At 43.4% G+C, this 15,375-nt stretch overlaps 1 protein-coding gene across 1 annotated transcript; it reads right to left on the minus strand.

Moving 5' to 3' along the window:
- Nucleotides 1-2,560: 2,560 nt before the first annotated feature.
- LOC133930109 (uncharacterized) lies at nt 2,561-13,892 on the minus strand. Its single transcript, XM_062376808.1, has 2 exons — nt 13,820-13,892; nt 2,561-3,264 (listed from the first exon to the last, which is right to left on the minus strand). Exons 1-2 carry the CDS (start codon nt 13,890-13,892, stop codon nt 2,561-2,563), a joined length of 777 nt encoding a protein of 258 aa, XP_062232792.1.
- Nucleotides 13,893-15,375: the final 1,483 nt, after the last annotated feature.

A 15,375-nucleotide genomic window follows, 5' to 3' on the forward strand; every position in this document is an offset into this window, starting at 1 on the left:
TCTTCACTTCTGACTTCTGTGGCACACAAAGACGTCCTCTGAAACGGACTACATCATGCTCATCAATGCTAAACTCCCGAGGTCTGCCAACTGCAATCCTTTTTGCGAACCTCCTGAATCAAGCGGTCATGTTGCTGTGCCTCACGCACCCTCTCGAGTATGGGCGAATGAATGAGCAACTGGGTCTCTTCTCTTATAGTGCCTACATAGAAAAAAGAAATACACATACGATCCAATTCTGCAACCAAAGGCATCACTATTCTAGGAACGCCTGTCCTGCTCAGGGCATCTGCCACCACATTAGCCTTCCCGAGATGATATTGGATCATCAGATCATAATCCTTTATCAACTCAAGCCATTTGCGCTGCCTCAAATTCAGCTCCTTCTGAGTAAAGATATACTTGAGGCTTTTGTGATTAGTAAAGATATCACAAGACTCACCATAGAGATAATGCCTCCAAGACTTCAAAGCAAACATCACTGTAGCCAACTCTAGATCATGGGTAGGATAGTTCCTCTCATGATTCTTCAACTGTCGGGAAGCATAAGCAATTACCTTGCCATCCTGCATCAGCACACAACCAAGACCAATACGAGAAGCATCCGTGTACACTGTGAAGCGCTTGCCACTCTCAGGTAAAACTAGAATAGGAGCATTCACCAACTTATCCTTCAGAGTTCAAAAACTGACCTCACAATCGTCAGTCCACATAAAAGGAACACCCTTCTCAGTAAGCTTGGTCATCGGCTTTGCAATACTAGAGAAGTCCTGCACAAAACGCCGGTAATAACCAGCAAGACCAAGGAAACTCCGGATCTCCGTCACACTGGTTGGCCTTTGCCATTCCACCACTGAAGCAACATTCTTAGGATCAACAGTAATACCATGTTGATTAATCACATGCCCAAGGAAGCTCACTTCAGAAAGCCAGAAAGCATATTTCTTCAACTTTGCATAGAACTTATTCTTCCGGAGAGCATCCAAAACAAGACTAAGATGACGCTCATGCTCTTCATTGGACTTGGAGTAGATCAAAATATCATTAATGAAAACAACAATGAAATCGTCCAAGTACTCATGCAACATCCTGTTCATTGCTTCCATAAAGATAGTAGGGGCATTCGTTAGTCCAAAAGACATAACAACATACTCATAATGTCCGTACCTCGTAATAAAAGCAGTCTTCTCAATATCCTCCTCCTTAATCCTTATCTGGTGATACCCAGAGTTCAAATCAATCTTGGAAAACACCTTAGCACCTCTTAATTGATCAAAGAGAGCATCGATACGAGGCAAAGGATACTTATTCTTGATTGTCACCTGATTAAGAGCACGATAGTCCACACATAGCCTCTTAGTGCCATCCTTCTTCTCCACAAATAGCACTGGGAAAGCCCAAGGTGACTTACTAGATCTGATGAAGCCCTTAGAAAGAAGATCATCCAGCTGCTTCTTCAACTCCACCTGCTCCACTAAAGCCATCTGATACATAGTTCTATAGATAGGCTGCGTGCCAGGAACCAACATGATCTCAAAAACCGCATCACGCTCAAGGGGCACACCTGAAAGTTCATCAGAAAAAACATTGAGGTAGCGACACACCACTGGGATATTCTCCACATGCAAGGCAACCTTGCGACCAACGACCATCGACAAAAGAATGCCAGAATTCCGAGTCCAACGATCAGGAAACAACTGGCACAACAAAGAGAGAGTGTTCTTCACCGCACTCCCTTGAAAGACCACCTCTTGACCCGACGGTGCCTATAAAGAGACTGTCTTCCAGAAACAGGAGATAACAGCTCAATACTGAGTAAGCCAATCCATGCCAAGAATAACATCAAAAGGCTCTAAAGGAATCACCACAGATTAGCAACAAAGGCTTCGTCAGCAAGATGAATAGCACAACCGGGGCAAACAGAAGAACTGGATATAAGACCTCTAGTAGAACTGACCACAATAGACTGACTAATCTTTTGCACAAAAAGACAAGCACGAATCACAAAACCCTCCGAGACAAACGAGAAGCTAGCGCCAGAGTCAAAAAGAGCTTGTGCATCAAACGAATCAACTGAGATAATACCTGTCACCACTTCTCCACGGTCTCTACCGTCAATAGAGGGCATAACATATGCCCCTAGAACTGGAGGTGCGGAAGGAGCAAAAGCCTGGGTTGGTCGAAACACCCCAGACTGAGGCGTCGAAGGAGTAGTCGGTGTAGTCGAAGGTGCCATCAAGTACTGAGGGTAGACTGGCACAGGCAGGTACTGCTGAGTGGAAGGCGCCGGCAAGCACTACAGAGTGGGCAGCGCAGGAAGGTACTGCTGTGCAGAGGAGGTCACCGCCATCATCTGGACAGTGCCACTAGAATGTGAGGTTGAAGAAGAAGACACTGGCTCCCAACGCACCTTCCCATTGGGATTCTTCCTACAGACCACATCCCTGTGATCCAAGCCACAGATAGAACACTTGCCGGTCCACTGACACTCAACACAACGGTGTGCGTCGCCACATCAGAAACACACCAGCCCCATGCCAGGCTTAGGAATAGCCCGATACTAAGGTGTGCTCCCTCCTGAAGCACTGGACTGAGAAGACTTGTTGTGGTATGGCTGGTGACGCTGGAACTTCCCCTTCTTATGAACAGGGCCACCAGAATGGCCCTTCCTATCGCTCTGACCGCGAGACTGCTCACCACCTGAAGACTTCTGTAAGTCAGCAGTGTACATCTGCTGCATCTCCACACCCAAAGCCTGTTCCACTGTAGTGCGGAAGTCCACCACTGGAAAAGCACCCAACACTTGGCGGATCGAATGCTTGAGACCCTGATGAAAGTGTTTTGCCTTCTCTACCTCGTCATGGGCCACGTGTGGGACAAAGCGGATAATCTGATTGAAGCCCACTTCATACTCTGCAACTGACTTCTTATCCTGCATATAGTCATTCAAATCAATCTTCATCCTATCCAGGAAAGTCACCGGGTAGAACCTCCTCTCAAACTGCCTGACAAACTCATGCCAAGTCAGCAGGCCATGTGCAGCCGTGCGAGCTGACTGCACACCCTTCCACCAGATCTGTGCCTCACCCTTCAGCAGTTGTGTCCCAAAACGAACACGATCATGAGCCAACACATCAAAAGCCTCCATCTTGTCCTCCACATATGACAGCCAATCAGCAGCATGAATCGGAGTACCACTGCCGTCAAAACTATCTAGCTTCATACCAACCCACTGCATGAGAGAAACACCGCTGACAGGACCATCTGCAACAGGAGCAACGCAAGCAGCAGTGCCAGTAGGGACTGCGCCAGCAGCAGAGGTAGCCTGCCTCAACGACCTCAGCTTGTTCTACATTGCCTGCATCGCAGCTGCTAGCTCAGCCTGGCCATCACCATCTGGTCTAGCCGCAACATGACTCCTAGGTGGCATAACTACAGCCACCAAAACACACAAATGACACAAACATCAATTCCAAGTAATTAAGCATAAGCACTAGATAGAACAAAACACAACACGATAGGAGCAAAGATATGCAAACCCTTACCCATCCTACATGTGCAAGTGTGTCAAATTAAACCTTAATTCACCTAGAATCTAAAGCCTAGGCTCTGGTACCAACTGTAACACCCCAGACTACAAAACCTGGGATGCCACTAAACTACGCAACCTACAGCTTGTCATAAAAAAAAAAAACAGCATCTTCTCTATAAATTTAAGCATCGCGGAAGCAATAACATAAATAAACAAGGTATGCAGAATATCACATTAGCAGATAAAAACATCCTGACATGAACCAAGAGCAAAATATTAAGTTTAACAGCACCACTCCTTTTTAAACTTCCAACGAACGACCCTAAGAACTAGACTTTGTTTATTATTACAGCACAAGATAATAAGTGTAGACATGAAGTGCAAAACGTGCTGCTATATCCCCATCCCCTCATGACATGCATCGAGTACCTGGAAATAGTAATGCAAGGGTGAAATTGAAAATCTCAGCAAACAAACTTGTTTTGACAAGCTATTTAAATCACAAGTTGATTAAGCATCGATTTAATATAGGACTTCTCAAGATATAAGGCATGTTAGTATAGTATCAACAATATTAAAGAAGTATAACTTCATATCCACAATAACATATAAATGTTATTAACTTCCATGAATGCACATGAATGCAATCATATGTCTTCTTTTACATCGCACCCCTTCTCGGGCAACGTACGATGCGTACCGGTACTGTCGTGATATTTATGATATAACTTCTAATGTATATGCAAATGCAAGTGCACATGACAGCAATATACTGCAATTTTACTAAGGTGTACCACCAATAATACCTCAACTTCATTCTCAAGTCGAACAGCAACATAGTTCAACAAGAATTGTAGCAACATAAAGATAGACATAAGGCAATGATTAACCATGCTTAAAGGTAAAGAACATCATAGAATTCAGAACATAGTCAAAAGGTAAAGAACATCACAGAATTCAGATCATAGTCAAATCTGTCATGGTTCTGATAAAGGTGTAAGTGATGAAGATAACAAGTCAAAACAGTAGCAACACCATAGCTACATTTACTTGCCTTCAACCGACGATAACGGCGAACTTCAAGTATGAGATGAAGTACCACCACCTAAACACAACCATAACTCAGTACAAACACTCCTCATAACATGCAAACACATAACACAAAGCGCTTCTACGCCCGAAACCCTCAATCAAGCAATACCGACCCAAAAAAACAGCACACACGCATTAGATTCACAGGAGCAGCAGTACTTCTTTTTTTCTTATCTATTTTTCTACCACATATATGATAACAAATAAATACATTTTAGGAAACTACAGAACAAGGGCTACAACTTTCATTGTGGTGACATAATTGTTCCATGCCTCTAAAGTCTCCTAAACGGTATAACAAAACAGCTCTGGAAACCTGTCGTCAATTTCAAACAGCAGCCACTCAAAACTGTTTATTTTCAGAAATACGCAACGAAAAATTCTAAACTTTTGTGGACATGTAGATCATAACACAATCTTCAACTTTTATATAATTTGGATCTACATAAAACGTATTTAACATGGCCTAATCAAGCTCTGAACTTCGACACTGAAATATGTTAACAATTGATTGCAGAAACTTCAGAACAGCGTAACTGGAGCTATAACCAACGAAAAATTGCATACTTCACACCGTTGGAAAGCTTAACGAATCCTCTACAACTTCCTAGCTATTTTGAAAAACTGGTTCGGCATCTAAGATGCCCAAAGACTGAATAGATCTACTACTGTCCAGATTCTTGTCAGAATCTGACAGCCAAATTCAAAAATTCAAAGCTACTAAACTACTTGGCCAACAATTCTGAAATTTCATTGGTAGCTAGCTTTCGCAGTTAGATACAACTTTCTCTATGGTGGAAAAATTTATTTCGGCCATTAACTTGCTCAAAAATGACGTTGAACAGAGACTGCACAAGCTGACAGATTTCAGAACGTGGACGAAATTGATTTCGACCAAACCTCCAACTAAATCCCCTCTAAACTCATGATTAAAACCTCATAAATCGACCAAACGGATGGGATTAGGGTGGCGAATCTCACCTAGACAACCACAGAGAGCACAACAACGTCCCCGGGGTTCTCCTCCTCTTTCTTCTCCTCCTCCCTCCCTTCTTCCCTTCTTCCTTTCTCTTCTTCCTACCGCACAAGAGCAGCAGCCAGGGAGGAAAAACAAGTTCTGGCTAGGGTTTTGGCTGGGTGGAGGGGAAAAAGAAAGGGGAGGGGTGCCTGGGCCTTTTGGGAGGGGTTGGGCTAACCGGCCTAAGCCCAGGTTGGCTTAGCCAACTCTCAGGTTATGTTTTTTTAAAAAAAAAGAAATTTACTCCTGCTATTTTGCTTCAATTCCTTTTCTTTTCTTTTCCGGCGGAAGCGATTCGACACCGAAAACTAAAAACGACAACTTCCAATTTTTCCTAAAATTTTAGGGCGTTACAGATAGACTGCGAAATTAATAGAAATTTGAAAAGTGTCACAAAGTTGAGCTCAGAACATAATGAATAATTGCAATTTTCAGCTCAAAATATGTATTCAACAGAACAAGAAGAAAATTAGAGTTTTCTTCATATGGTTGATCACAACATCCAAAGGTGTGACCTTTGTTTCTTTCATTCAATGTTTTCATTGTTTTAACTGATGATATTATCTCTTGTTCCCAGACTGCACGTGTCTACTATCTTGCCTTGCCAAGTCACCCTTAACATTACATTGCCGAGTCAAATGGCTAGCTTTGGTACTGTCGTCAGTTTGCTGGAGGTTGCTGGAGACTTTGATGGTACATGCATCCAAAGTTCACTACTCCAAAGTCAGAACTGGGACCCTTTATAATCTTATTGTGAGGAAAAGTTACTTAACACACTAGGACTGAACTTTATGAAATAGTTTAGAACTCAGACTGGTGACATTACTGAAAAAAGGAATAGAAAAGCAAGAGCATTCTATCTGTTCAATCGAAGGATGATGAACTCTGTTCACTGATATGCAGAAACATGAGAGGGATAACTTCATACTGGAATCAGCACAGGATTGTGCCACACCTCTACTTGTTTACGAGGATTACAATACAGTGAATCAATTACAACCAACTCAAACTCCCATAAAAAGAAGAACAAACCACAACTGTTACTACTACAGTTTCCATTTGTGGTTCAGTCTTTCAATGAAAGAAATTATCCTACTTGTATCCTTATGTTCACAAGAGTTGGGACTAAGATGATTGCCAAATGCTTCTATCCAACGCTGAGGTACTAACAGTTCCAATCATCCAACTACCGAGTCCTAATAGGGCCTCTGAAAGGATCGCAATGCGCCAACTTTTGGCAGGAGGCAACAGATAGGATTTTACCTTTGTTAGTGCACATATTCAGCAAAACGTGCCTACGGTCTCAGCAAAATCAATTCTAACATTAAGAGCAGCAGATGTACCATGGAGCAGCAGATCAAGAGGTCACCTTGCCTCGGGGAGGATGGGACCCTGCGGCTAGTGGGCTCGGGGGGTGCCCAAGGCGGCGGCGGCGGCGCCGGCATAGGCGCACTAGTGGCGGGCACACAGGCGTCGGGATTCGGTTGCACAAGGGCACAGGGGCAATGGGCACATGAGTGTCGGAGGCAGGGGGCACAGAGGCAGCGGTAGTATGAGGCGGCGGGGAACATGATCCACTATTATATAAAACGTCATAATTGCCACTTCAAAAACGGCATCACTGCCAGTTCTTGAACCAGCAGTGATACTTGCCGTTTTTAGAATCGACATTACTAGAGTTATCATTGCCGGTTGGTGTTACGAACTAACAATAATAATTGGTCCTAGATCCGATGTTTTTGAGATCAATTTTTTTTTGCTCCATGAACGAACCCCCGTGACTTTTTTGACTTGTGACAACCCCTGCGGCTCCTGTGGTCGCTCTCACTTGAATATAGCAAATTACGTGCTTGTGCATTTTGTGGGATTCGAACCGGCAACTTTCTCCTCGCACGAAGCTTCCTTAGCATCTCACCACATAGTCTTACCAGATGAATATATCGAAATTTGTTCTTTTGACATTTCATGGTCAAATCTTTATATAATTATTTGGGTATTTATATGGCTTTAAATGAAAAAATTATCAACTATAAAGTTGTATATATCATCGAGATCTACAATATTTATATAAGTTTTATCTCCATCTAACTTCTTATGAAAATTTTTGTGTCTAATCCCTACAATATTCAGTAAAACAACCATAACTTTTGCATATGGAGTCTAATTTTGACGTTCAACCTTTACTTTCAGAGCTAATAAGGAGACGCATATGAAACAATCAAGTGCTTACACCTATATCTTTCTTGACCAAAAAAAGACTCAGAAAATTGACCTTCTCTAATTTTTCTAAATTTTTTTGGAGATATAGTGCTACATTTGAATGTCAGTGCTGCACAAATATTTTATCAATTTGAGTTACCAAACTCACGATAAAAATATTTGAAGTTGCAGCTTTCAACTACGTGCCCTATGTGTGGCTTTTTCAATCATTCCTACTAGTCTTACACCAGATCCAGTAATGTACTTTGTGGTCTAGTGCGTTGTTTTCCTTTGACATTCTTTAGACGATTATTTGAACATTTATATCTCTTTAAATAAAAAGTTATAAACTGGAAAGTTGTAGATCTCGTCAAGGACTACAAGTTTTATACAAAGTTTGTCTCCATTCGACTATGTATGAAAAAAAATTATGAATTGCTAAAGATAGGTTGCATTTAATAATGAACCGACATTGATAATGCCTCTATTTTCACTACCGATTCATAGCTAGAACCAGCAACAATAAGTAAGTATTACTGCCGGTGATAATGCTTCCATTATTACTACTGGTTCGTGGCTAGAATCGATAGTGATAATGGAGTGTTATTATCGGTTTTTTAATTAAACCGATAATGATACTTGATTATCCCTGCTGGTTTTTGACGAATAGGCCATTACTATCAGTTTTTAGTAAGAATCGGTAGTGAAAAGAGAGCAAAAATGACTTTTTATGTACTAGTGATATCTACAGCTTCTTGTTGCCTGTGTCTGCACAAGCGAGGGAGAGGGTAGGGGATTAAGCGGGTTGGCTACTATCAGAGCACAACACTAAAGGTCGTGACGCCGTGCAATTTAACTGTGACGCCAATAGACATGACGTTGTGCTAGGCCATATCAGCAATAGGCATCCAACATAGATCCTACGTGGTAGGATGCCAGAGATTTATCATGGCGCTGTGCCATGGACTAATAGTGTCACAAATGGCGACATCGTGAAAAAGATCCATTTATGGGTATCTTTTCCTTAAAGGTCCATTTGCAAAAAATGTTTTCTAGAAGAGCTAAAAAGTAAAAATTTCACGTCAACATACTAACGTATGTTGTGCACCAGAATCAATCCTCTTTAGGTCATGTTTGTTTTTAATTTGGATTGTCACAATCTAAATTATGTGAAGAAGCTTCTTTGCATCAGATTATGGATTCTGAAATTTTGTAGTACAACTTAGCTTGTGGATGGTGAGAATCAGCTTTTAGATTAAGACTATTTGCTTTTGCTTTTGCTTTTAGGGTAAAATCTATAATCAGAATAAAAAACAAACAAGGTCCTAATTTCTAAAAAGGAATGTGTAACAGTGTAAAGGTCCTGGTTTGGGAAAAAGAGAAAGGGGCATATTTGGGGGGCAAAAATCCAAAATTAGACAACATACATGAGCGTATTTGCTGAAATAAACAACATCTTATCGTATTTACAATTTTAGCATTCGTATTCGGCCCATCTTTTACGAAAAATGGAATTTCGATACACCGTATGCCGAAAATCCACAGGCCCGGTCATATTCAGCACACCGTGTGCCGAATATGGCACTGTAGTCTATATTTAGCATACGGCATGCCGAATATGGCCTTTGCCTGCCGTGCAGTCATGTCATGCTTTTGTCAGTCCCCAAAATTTAGTCACTTCGGTGTCTTGGTGTCTGCGCGAATGGCCGACATGCATGTATGTTGCTTTCTTTTGCGCGTGTTGTTATTTCATGTAATTACCAAATATGGCCGGACCCGGCTGCGGTTTGACTATGTCATTTGATACCGGTGTGTTGTCATTTCATGTAATTGGTAACTTTCAACAAAAATTGAAATTATTTGCTAATTTAAATGTCATTTGATGCTGGTGTGTTGTCATTTCATGTAATTGGCAACTTTCAACAAAATTTAAAATGATTTGCTAATTTAACAGTCATTTGATGCCGGTGTGTTGTCAATTCATGTAATTGCCAACTTTCAACAAAATTTGAAATTATTTGCTAATTTAACTGTCATTTGATGCCGGTGTGTTGTCATTTCATGTAATTGCCAACTTTCAATAAAATTTGAAATTATTTACTAATTTAAATGTACATTTCAAAATTCGTAATTCACCATGCATGTAGTCTCTAAGGCAGTGGGCAGCCTTAACACTTAGGTATGCTTGAGCATGCACAATTTAAAATGTAGTAGTGACAACATTCTCCCTTGTATCATTGATCATCTCAAGATGGTAGTGGAAAGTGATAACGTAAATTAGCGGAAGAATGCCAGTTGTGCCAGTCAAGGTTATCAGGGTAAGATGGTTGTCATCTCCGAGGTGTTGGTTGGATGTTGTGAGGATGGGTACAAGAAAATCCACCATCATCTTCACTGTCATCAGTGTCCTCCGGAGATAGAGGTCTCGGAGGGAGGGGTCGTTGTGGCATGAAATCGTCATCCTCGTCGTCATCTTGAGCTATCACGGTAGGAGCACGTCCTATTTCGTTGTTGGTTGGACGCCATATCAATGTGGTGTGTGAACGTCCTCTTGCAGTGTTCGTTGAACTTTCTCCTGTATGGCTGCTGGAACGTCAAGGCATCGGTGGCATGAAATCATCGTCCTCTTCGGCCTCATCATTTTCAGGTTGAATAGTAGAGGCCGCCCTTGTACCTCTTAAGTTCGCTGATCTTCGTCGTCTTCTACGTGAACCAGGTATCACACCCCCGCCGAAGAGCATATGCATCACCAAGAAGTGTGGGATTGCTTTATTGATCAACTCTGTGCCTTCCGGGAACGCCTAACGCAGAAGAGGAGCATTCGAATCAATGAAAATAAGATAACTAGGGTGACCAAATAGAAAATGATGAACCAGGATGTGGGATGCATACTGACCAACATTGCCATCTTTCTTTGGCTCATAGAGAAACCTAGCACAGAAGGATGGTCGGCTAGTTCGCACACCCTGAGGTACATTTGGCGATGCTCGTGCAAGAGGGCCCTAAGGTCGTCGGTGGTTATATGTAGGAGCAGAGCGGTCAACACAAAACATAAGGGTCTTGCATGCAATTTGGACACATCTTGGATTAGGTTGTTCTCCTTGAATGGATCATCCTTCCTCCAAGCACAACCTGTAATGAGGTATTTAGTGCTATATCGATCGTTGTAGGTGTCCATGGATAGCCTATACTAGAATATCCCGCCAATATATGTATTGCCCTTGCTCGTCATCATCATCGTTGTGTCCTATTGGACCCCCACAGAACATGTATCCAGATCCGCTAACTCACCCCTACATGTACCATGATGTAGTATGTGCTCCGATGGAGTCCAGTGTGCCGAAGTCTCACCACGCCGGTACCACTGTAAACCCCCAGGTGCATTGGGATATTGGGGGTACTGGCCGCTTAGGAGCTCGGCGAAGTTGCCCGCCTGCAATGCAGCAGCCTAGTCAAAATCTTGTGTGCCGCTCTAGGTAGGCGTCTGCTACGTGCAGTCAATGATGTCCGCGTGATGAGTTTATACTACAGGTGGAGGTGTCATCGTAGTCTAAGGAGGTTGTGTCGATTGAGGGGGCTGTGAACCTAGTGTACATTGCTCGGGCTCAGGAGCCTCCGTGCACTCTTCGGCTTCAGCACCCGAACACGACACATGATGCTCCATATACAAAGGTGTCTCTCGTGACTGTGCCTCACGGGCACTGGACGAGCGCCTGCTGTGGGAGGCACGGGACAAGTCCATGGCTGGTAGGTCGTACCCCCTCGAATGCGGGTCACAACCACCTAGATCACATAATACAGACAACAAGTGAGACCCTCTCGTCCTCATGTAGTCCCAGAGAGGGTTGTGATCCCTTCACGTTGATGACCCACTTGCTTCCCCACAGCTTGCTCTACCTGCGTATGCAATTTGTACCTCGCTTTGGTCTGTATAAAATGAGGGTCATGTTAGTAATGTGTAACTAATAAAAATTGTTAGAAGTACTGCATCACTTATCACCACATGAAGAAGGCGGACACGATCCTCGTGGAAGGGTCTGGGAGCTGGCTGTACAAGTCCGTTGAGTAAGGTGGCACACATGCGGGAACGGTACCACAAAAGGTACTCCCAGTACGTGCCGTCGTCGTACTGTCCAGCAGGAACGATGACATCCACTACGGCTAACTCCGTCCACCTGTTTATGTGCTCAGCATTAATCACACACCAGTTCTACATGCCTGCATTCCCCTATGCACTCCTCCTGTCCGTGACATAAAAAGTTATAATTTCTTAACATGGATCACCTAACGTAATAATGATACGTACAATAACACACTTACTCGTGCGCCCATCCAACATCTCGTGAGGGAGGTACTGGCACCAACTGTCGGTGCCCGAATTGCCTCTGTACATACTCAGGAGAATATACTTCCACATTGTTCATGTACAACAAGAAGTATCTGGTCATCCATAAGTCTGAGTCACTCAAACAAGAGGGTGCGATGAGGCCTCCAGTCGCAATTTTGGCCACTCGTGTCATACGACATGGATCCCACTCCACGAGATCGGCGCTGAGGATGTTCAGATCACTAATCACCCGAGAGTAGTTACTATAGTCTTGCTGGTGAGTCCATCTCAACATGGCATGAAACTACTGATACCCCCATCATAGGCCTCATGTCATTTGCAACGCCATCGGAGATGGGGACTGGATAGTAGCTCTTACTCACCCACGATCGACAAACTGGGAGGTACTCCCAGCTCCATGGTTGTAAAAGGTGTAGGCAGCCTAAAACAGATCCCGTCTTCTTTGACCGCTAGGTTGCGGCACACAATCTTTTGTACATAGGAGCCAGCACAACAGATCTCTAACTGTAAAATGTCAGCTCATAAGGATGTAACACGAGCTGAGCCGCTAACCATATATATGAGGGAGGACATAATCACTTGCCGTGTTACAGAACATGATGCTTTCCAGCATGATGTACAAGTACACCTCATAATGCTGCATAATTGTAGCCTCATCCATATCCAGTGGGCATGGACCAAACTGTGGTAGCCCATGAATCCAGGACATAGAGAGGCCAACATCCTTCATGTCATATTGCACACCAAACCTATAAGATGCAGAGACTCAATAAAGCATGAATAACACTAGAACATATGAGGTGCATTACATAACAAATAATTACCTGGCATGAATGTAACTCTTCCGCTGCTCCTTTGCTGGTCGCGAAAGTACTAATGGGGTGCCCCTGATTGGCAGTCCGATCAGCATGGCCACATCCCTCAAAGTTACGGCCATCTCGCCAAAAGGAAAGTGGAATGTGTGCGTCTCAGGACGTCAGCGGTCGATGAGACCTGTGAGCAGTGACACCTCAATCGGCGGGAGGGGAGTCCTGCCACCGCCCGCCATGGGAGGTCAAGTCATTATGAGAGCGAACGGTAGTAGTCCTGCCCATGCGAGTGGTTCGTGGAATCGAGGGTCTAACTACTTAATCTTGTGCACACTTCTAGCACGCAACGGAACCAAGTGCAAAGGTACCTAATACATGTATTGACTAAGTAACAAGTTATCGTTGCAATTGAAAAGCACGTATTATCGTTGTATCGGTTGCCTTGTGAAAATCATCCTTCCCCTGTGGTTCTCATCGTATCGCAGCTTAAGAAGCTCGGGAAGACGACCATGAGCCATGACAATGATTTCATGTTTCATGGTTTAATAAAAAAAATGTAAGACAATAGCTACTACGTGTACCGTATATTACATGAACATGTATGTGATGTTAGTACCCTTACGATATATTACAAAATAGGTAGAACAACTAATAGGTGAATAACAATTTACAATACAAACCATATTTGCGATTAACTTCATAAAACAAACTAAATTGCCACAACTCTAATACAATACAGTTCAATCATAGCCTGATAGTTTACTGCCAGGTCAGACAAGTCCTCATGTCATGGCTAGATTGTTTGCAAATTTTGCACTTACGTAGGTCATCAACAACATCTGTTGCATCCATGTCAGCTTGCAGCCTCCTGGCTCTAGGCCTTCCAGAATCCATGTGTCGTGTTCGGGGATAAGGTATCCACTTAGGTCCCTCGATCGCTTTGTAGCCACTTTCGATGTTGAAGGAACACATCTTTGAAAGCCATGTGCTCCTCAATGCATCAATCGTGAAGTACGGTGATACGTACTGTGATCCGTCGTTGCCGCCCATGTCCCTGCAAGCGGCGAAGATATGGGAGCATGGGAAATGGTGCAGTTTTGGCTTATTGCATGTGCACTTCACCTCATGAGGATCAATTTGATATTGTTGCACGGTGTCCCCTGGCTATACCCTGAAGTATACCGGCGGTGGCACATGACCTTGAATTCATTGTTGGCCCAGCCGTAGATCTTAGTCCGATGAAAGTGTGTTTAATTCCTCCTTCTGGATATGATTTCCTCCACCTTTGGTGCGAACCGCATGCTGCACACCATTGTAGCTATACCACGGTCTCGAAAGTAGTCAGCCATTCTATAGAATGTGAGCTCAATAATGGCACGCAATGGAAGGTCGTGTACACCCTTTGGGACATTTTTGAACGCCTTCGCTATGTTCGTTGTCATGATGGTATACCTAACATGAGAGACAATAATTTTAGAAGGGATATTTGCATAAGCAAGAGTAAAATACAACCATTGAAATGCTATGTGCTAACCTAGTACCGTGAGTGTCATGGATTAGGGCCCAATGCTCCACCGGCTTTCCCGCTATCCACTGGCTAAACGTAGCACGTGAATGGCTAATGATAGTTTGCCCCCCTCACCATTTGTGTTCGCAGATGGTCCTCTTGTGCTTCCTGCTCTGCCATCGTCTTGCGAGTGGTCTCATTTAACTCTCTCCATATCTTGTTGAACTTTGCCTGTTGATTCTAAAGACACAACCCTTTGAACCTCTTTACAAGGCCCTTGTTGTGGTACCTTGTGTGCATGTTCGCGCCCAAGTGTCGCATGCACCACCTTCTCTCCACATCAGACCATGCAATGAAGTAGTTTGTGATGTTATGCAGCACGTCCAACGCATGCTGAAGGCCCTTATTACGGTCTGAGATGATGCAAACTCGTTCCTTATTGCCAATGACACGTGTCCTCACCAAGGTGAGGAACCAGAGCCAACTATCATTGTTCTCACTATCAACCATTGCAAATGTGACAGGAATGATCTAATTATTTGCATCCGCCGCCATCGTTGTCATAAGGTTACCATGGTACTTGCCGCTAAGAAATGTGACATCCACACATACAACTGGCTTGCAATGTCTGAAAGCTTCGATGCATTGTGCAAAGGACTAGAAAAACCTAATGAGCTATCGGTCAGTGCTGCTGTATGACTCATCCTCCAGCTTGATCGGCTCATCCGCCATGGCCCACTGAGTCCCTGTATTCGTCATGGCAATCGTCTGCAGCAGCCTCAGAGCATAGTTGTAAGACTCTTCGAAGCTTTCAAATAGCATCTTTAACGCCTTCTACTTCGCTCGTCACACGATGTGGTAATTGATCAG

Source organism: Phragmites australis, chromosome 10 (genome assembly GCF_958298935.1).
Source record: "Phragmites australis chromosome 10, lpPhrAust1.1, whole genome shotgun sequence".
Classification (NCBI taxonomy): Eukaryota; Viridiplantae; Streptophyta; class Magnoliopsida; order Poales; family Poaceae; genus Phragmites; species Phragmites australis.

What these genes read in the sequence shown, in the direction of transcription:
- LOC133930109 (XM_062376808.1), bottom strand. Translation starts at nt 13,892, where the DNA reads ATGGATTCTGGAAGGCCTAGAGCCAGGAGGCTGCAAGCTGACATGGAT. An exon ending in AGATGTTGTTGATGACCTAC is followed by an intron (nt 3,265 to 13,819) that starts GTAAGTGCAAAA and finishes CTCCTGTTGCAG; the next exon opens with ATGGTCCTGTCAGCGGTGTT.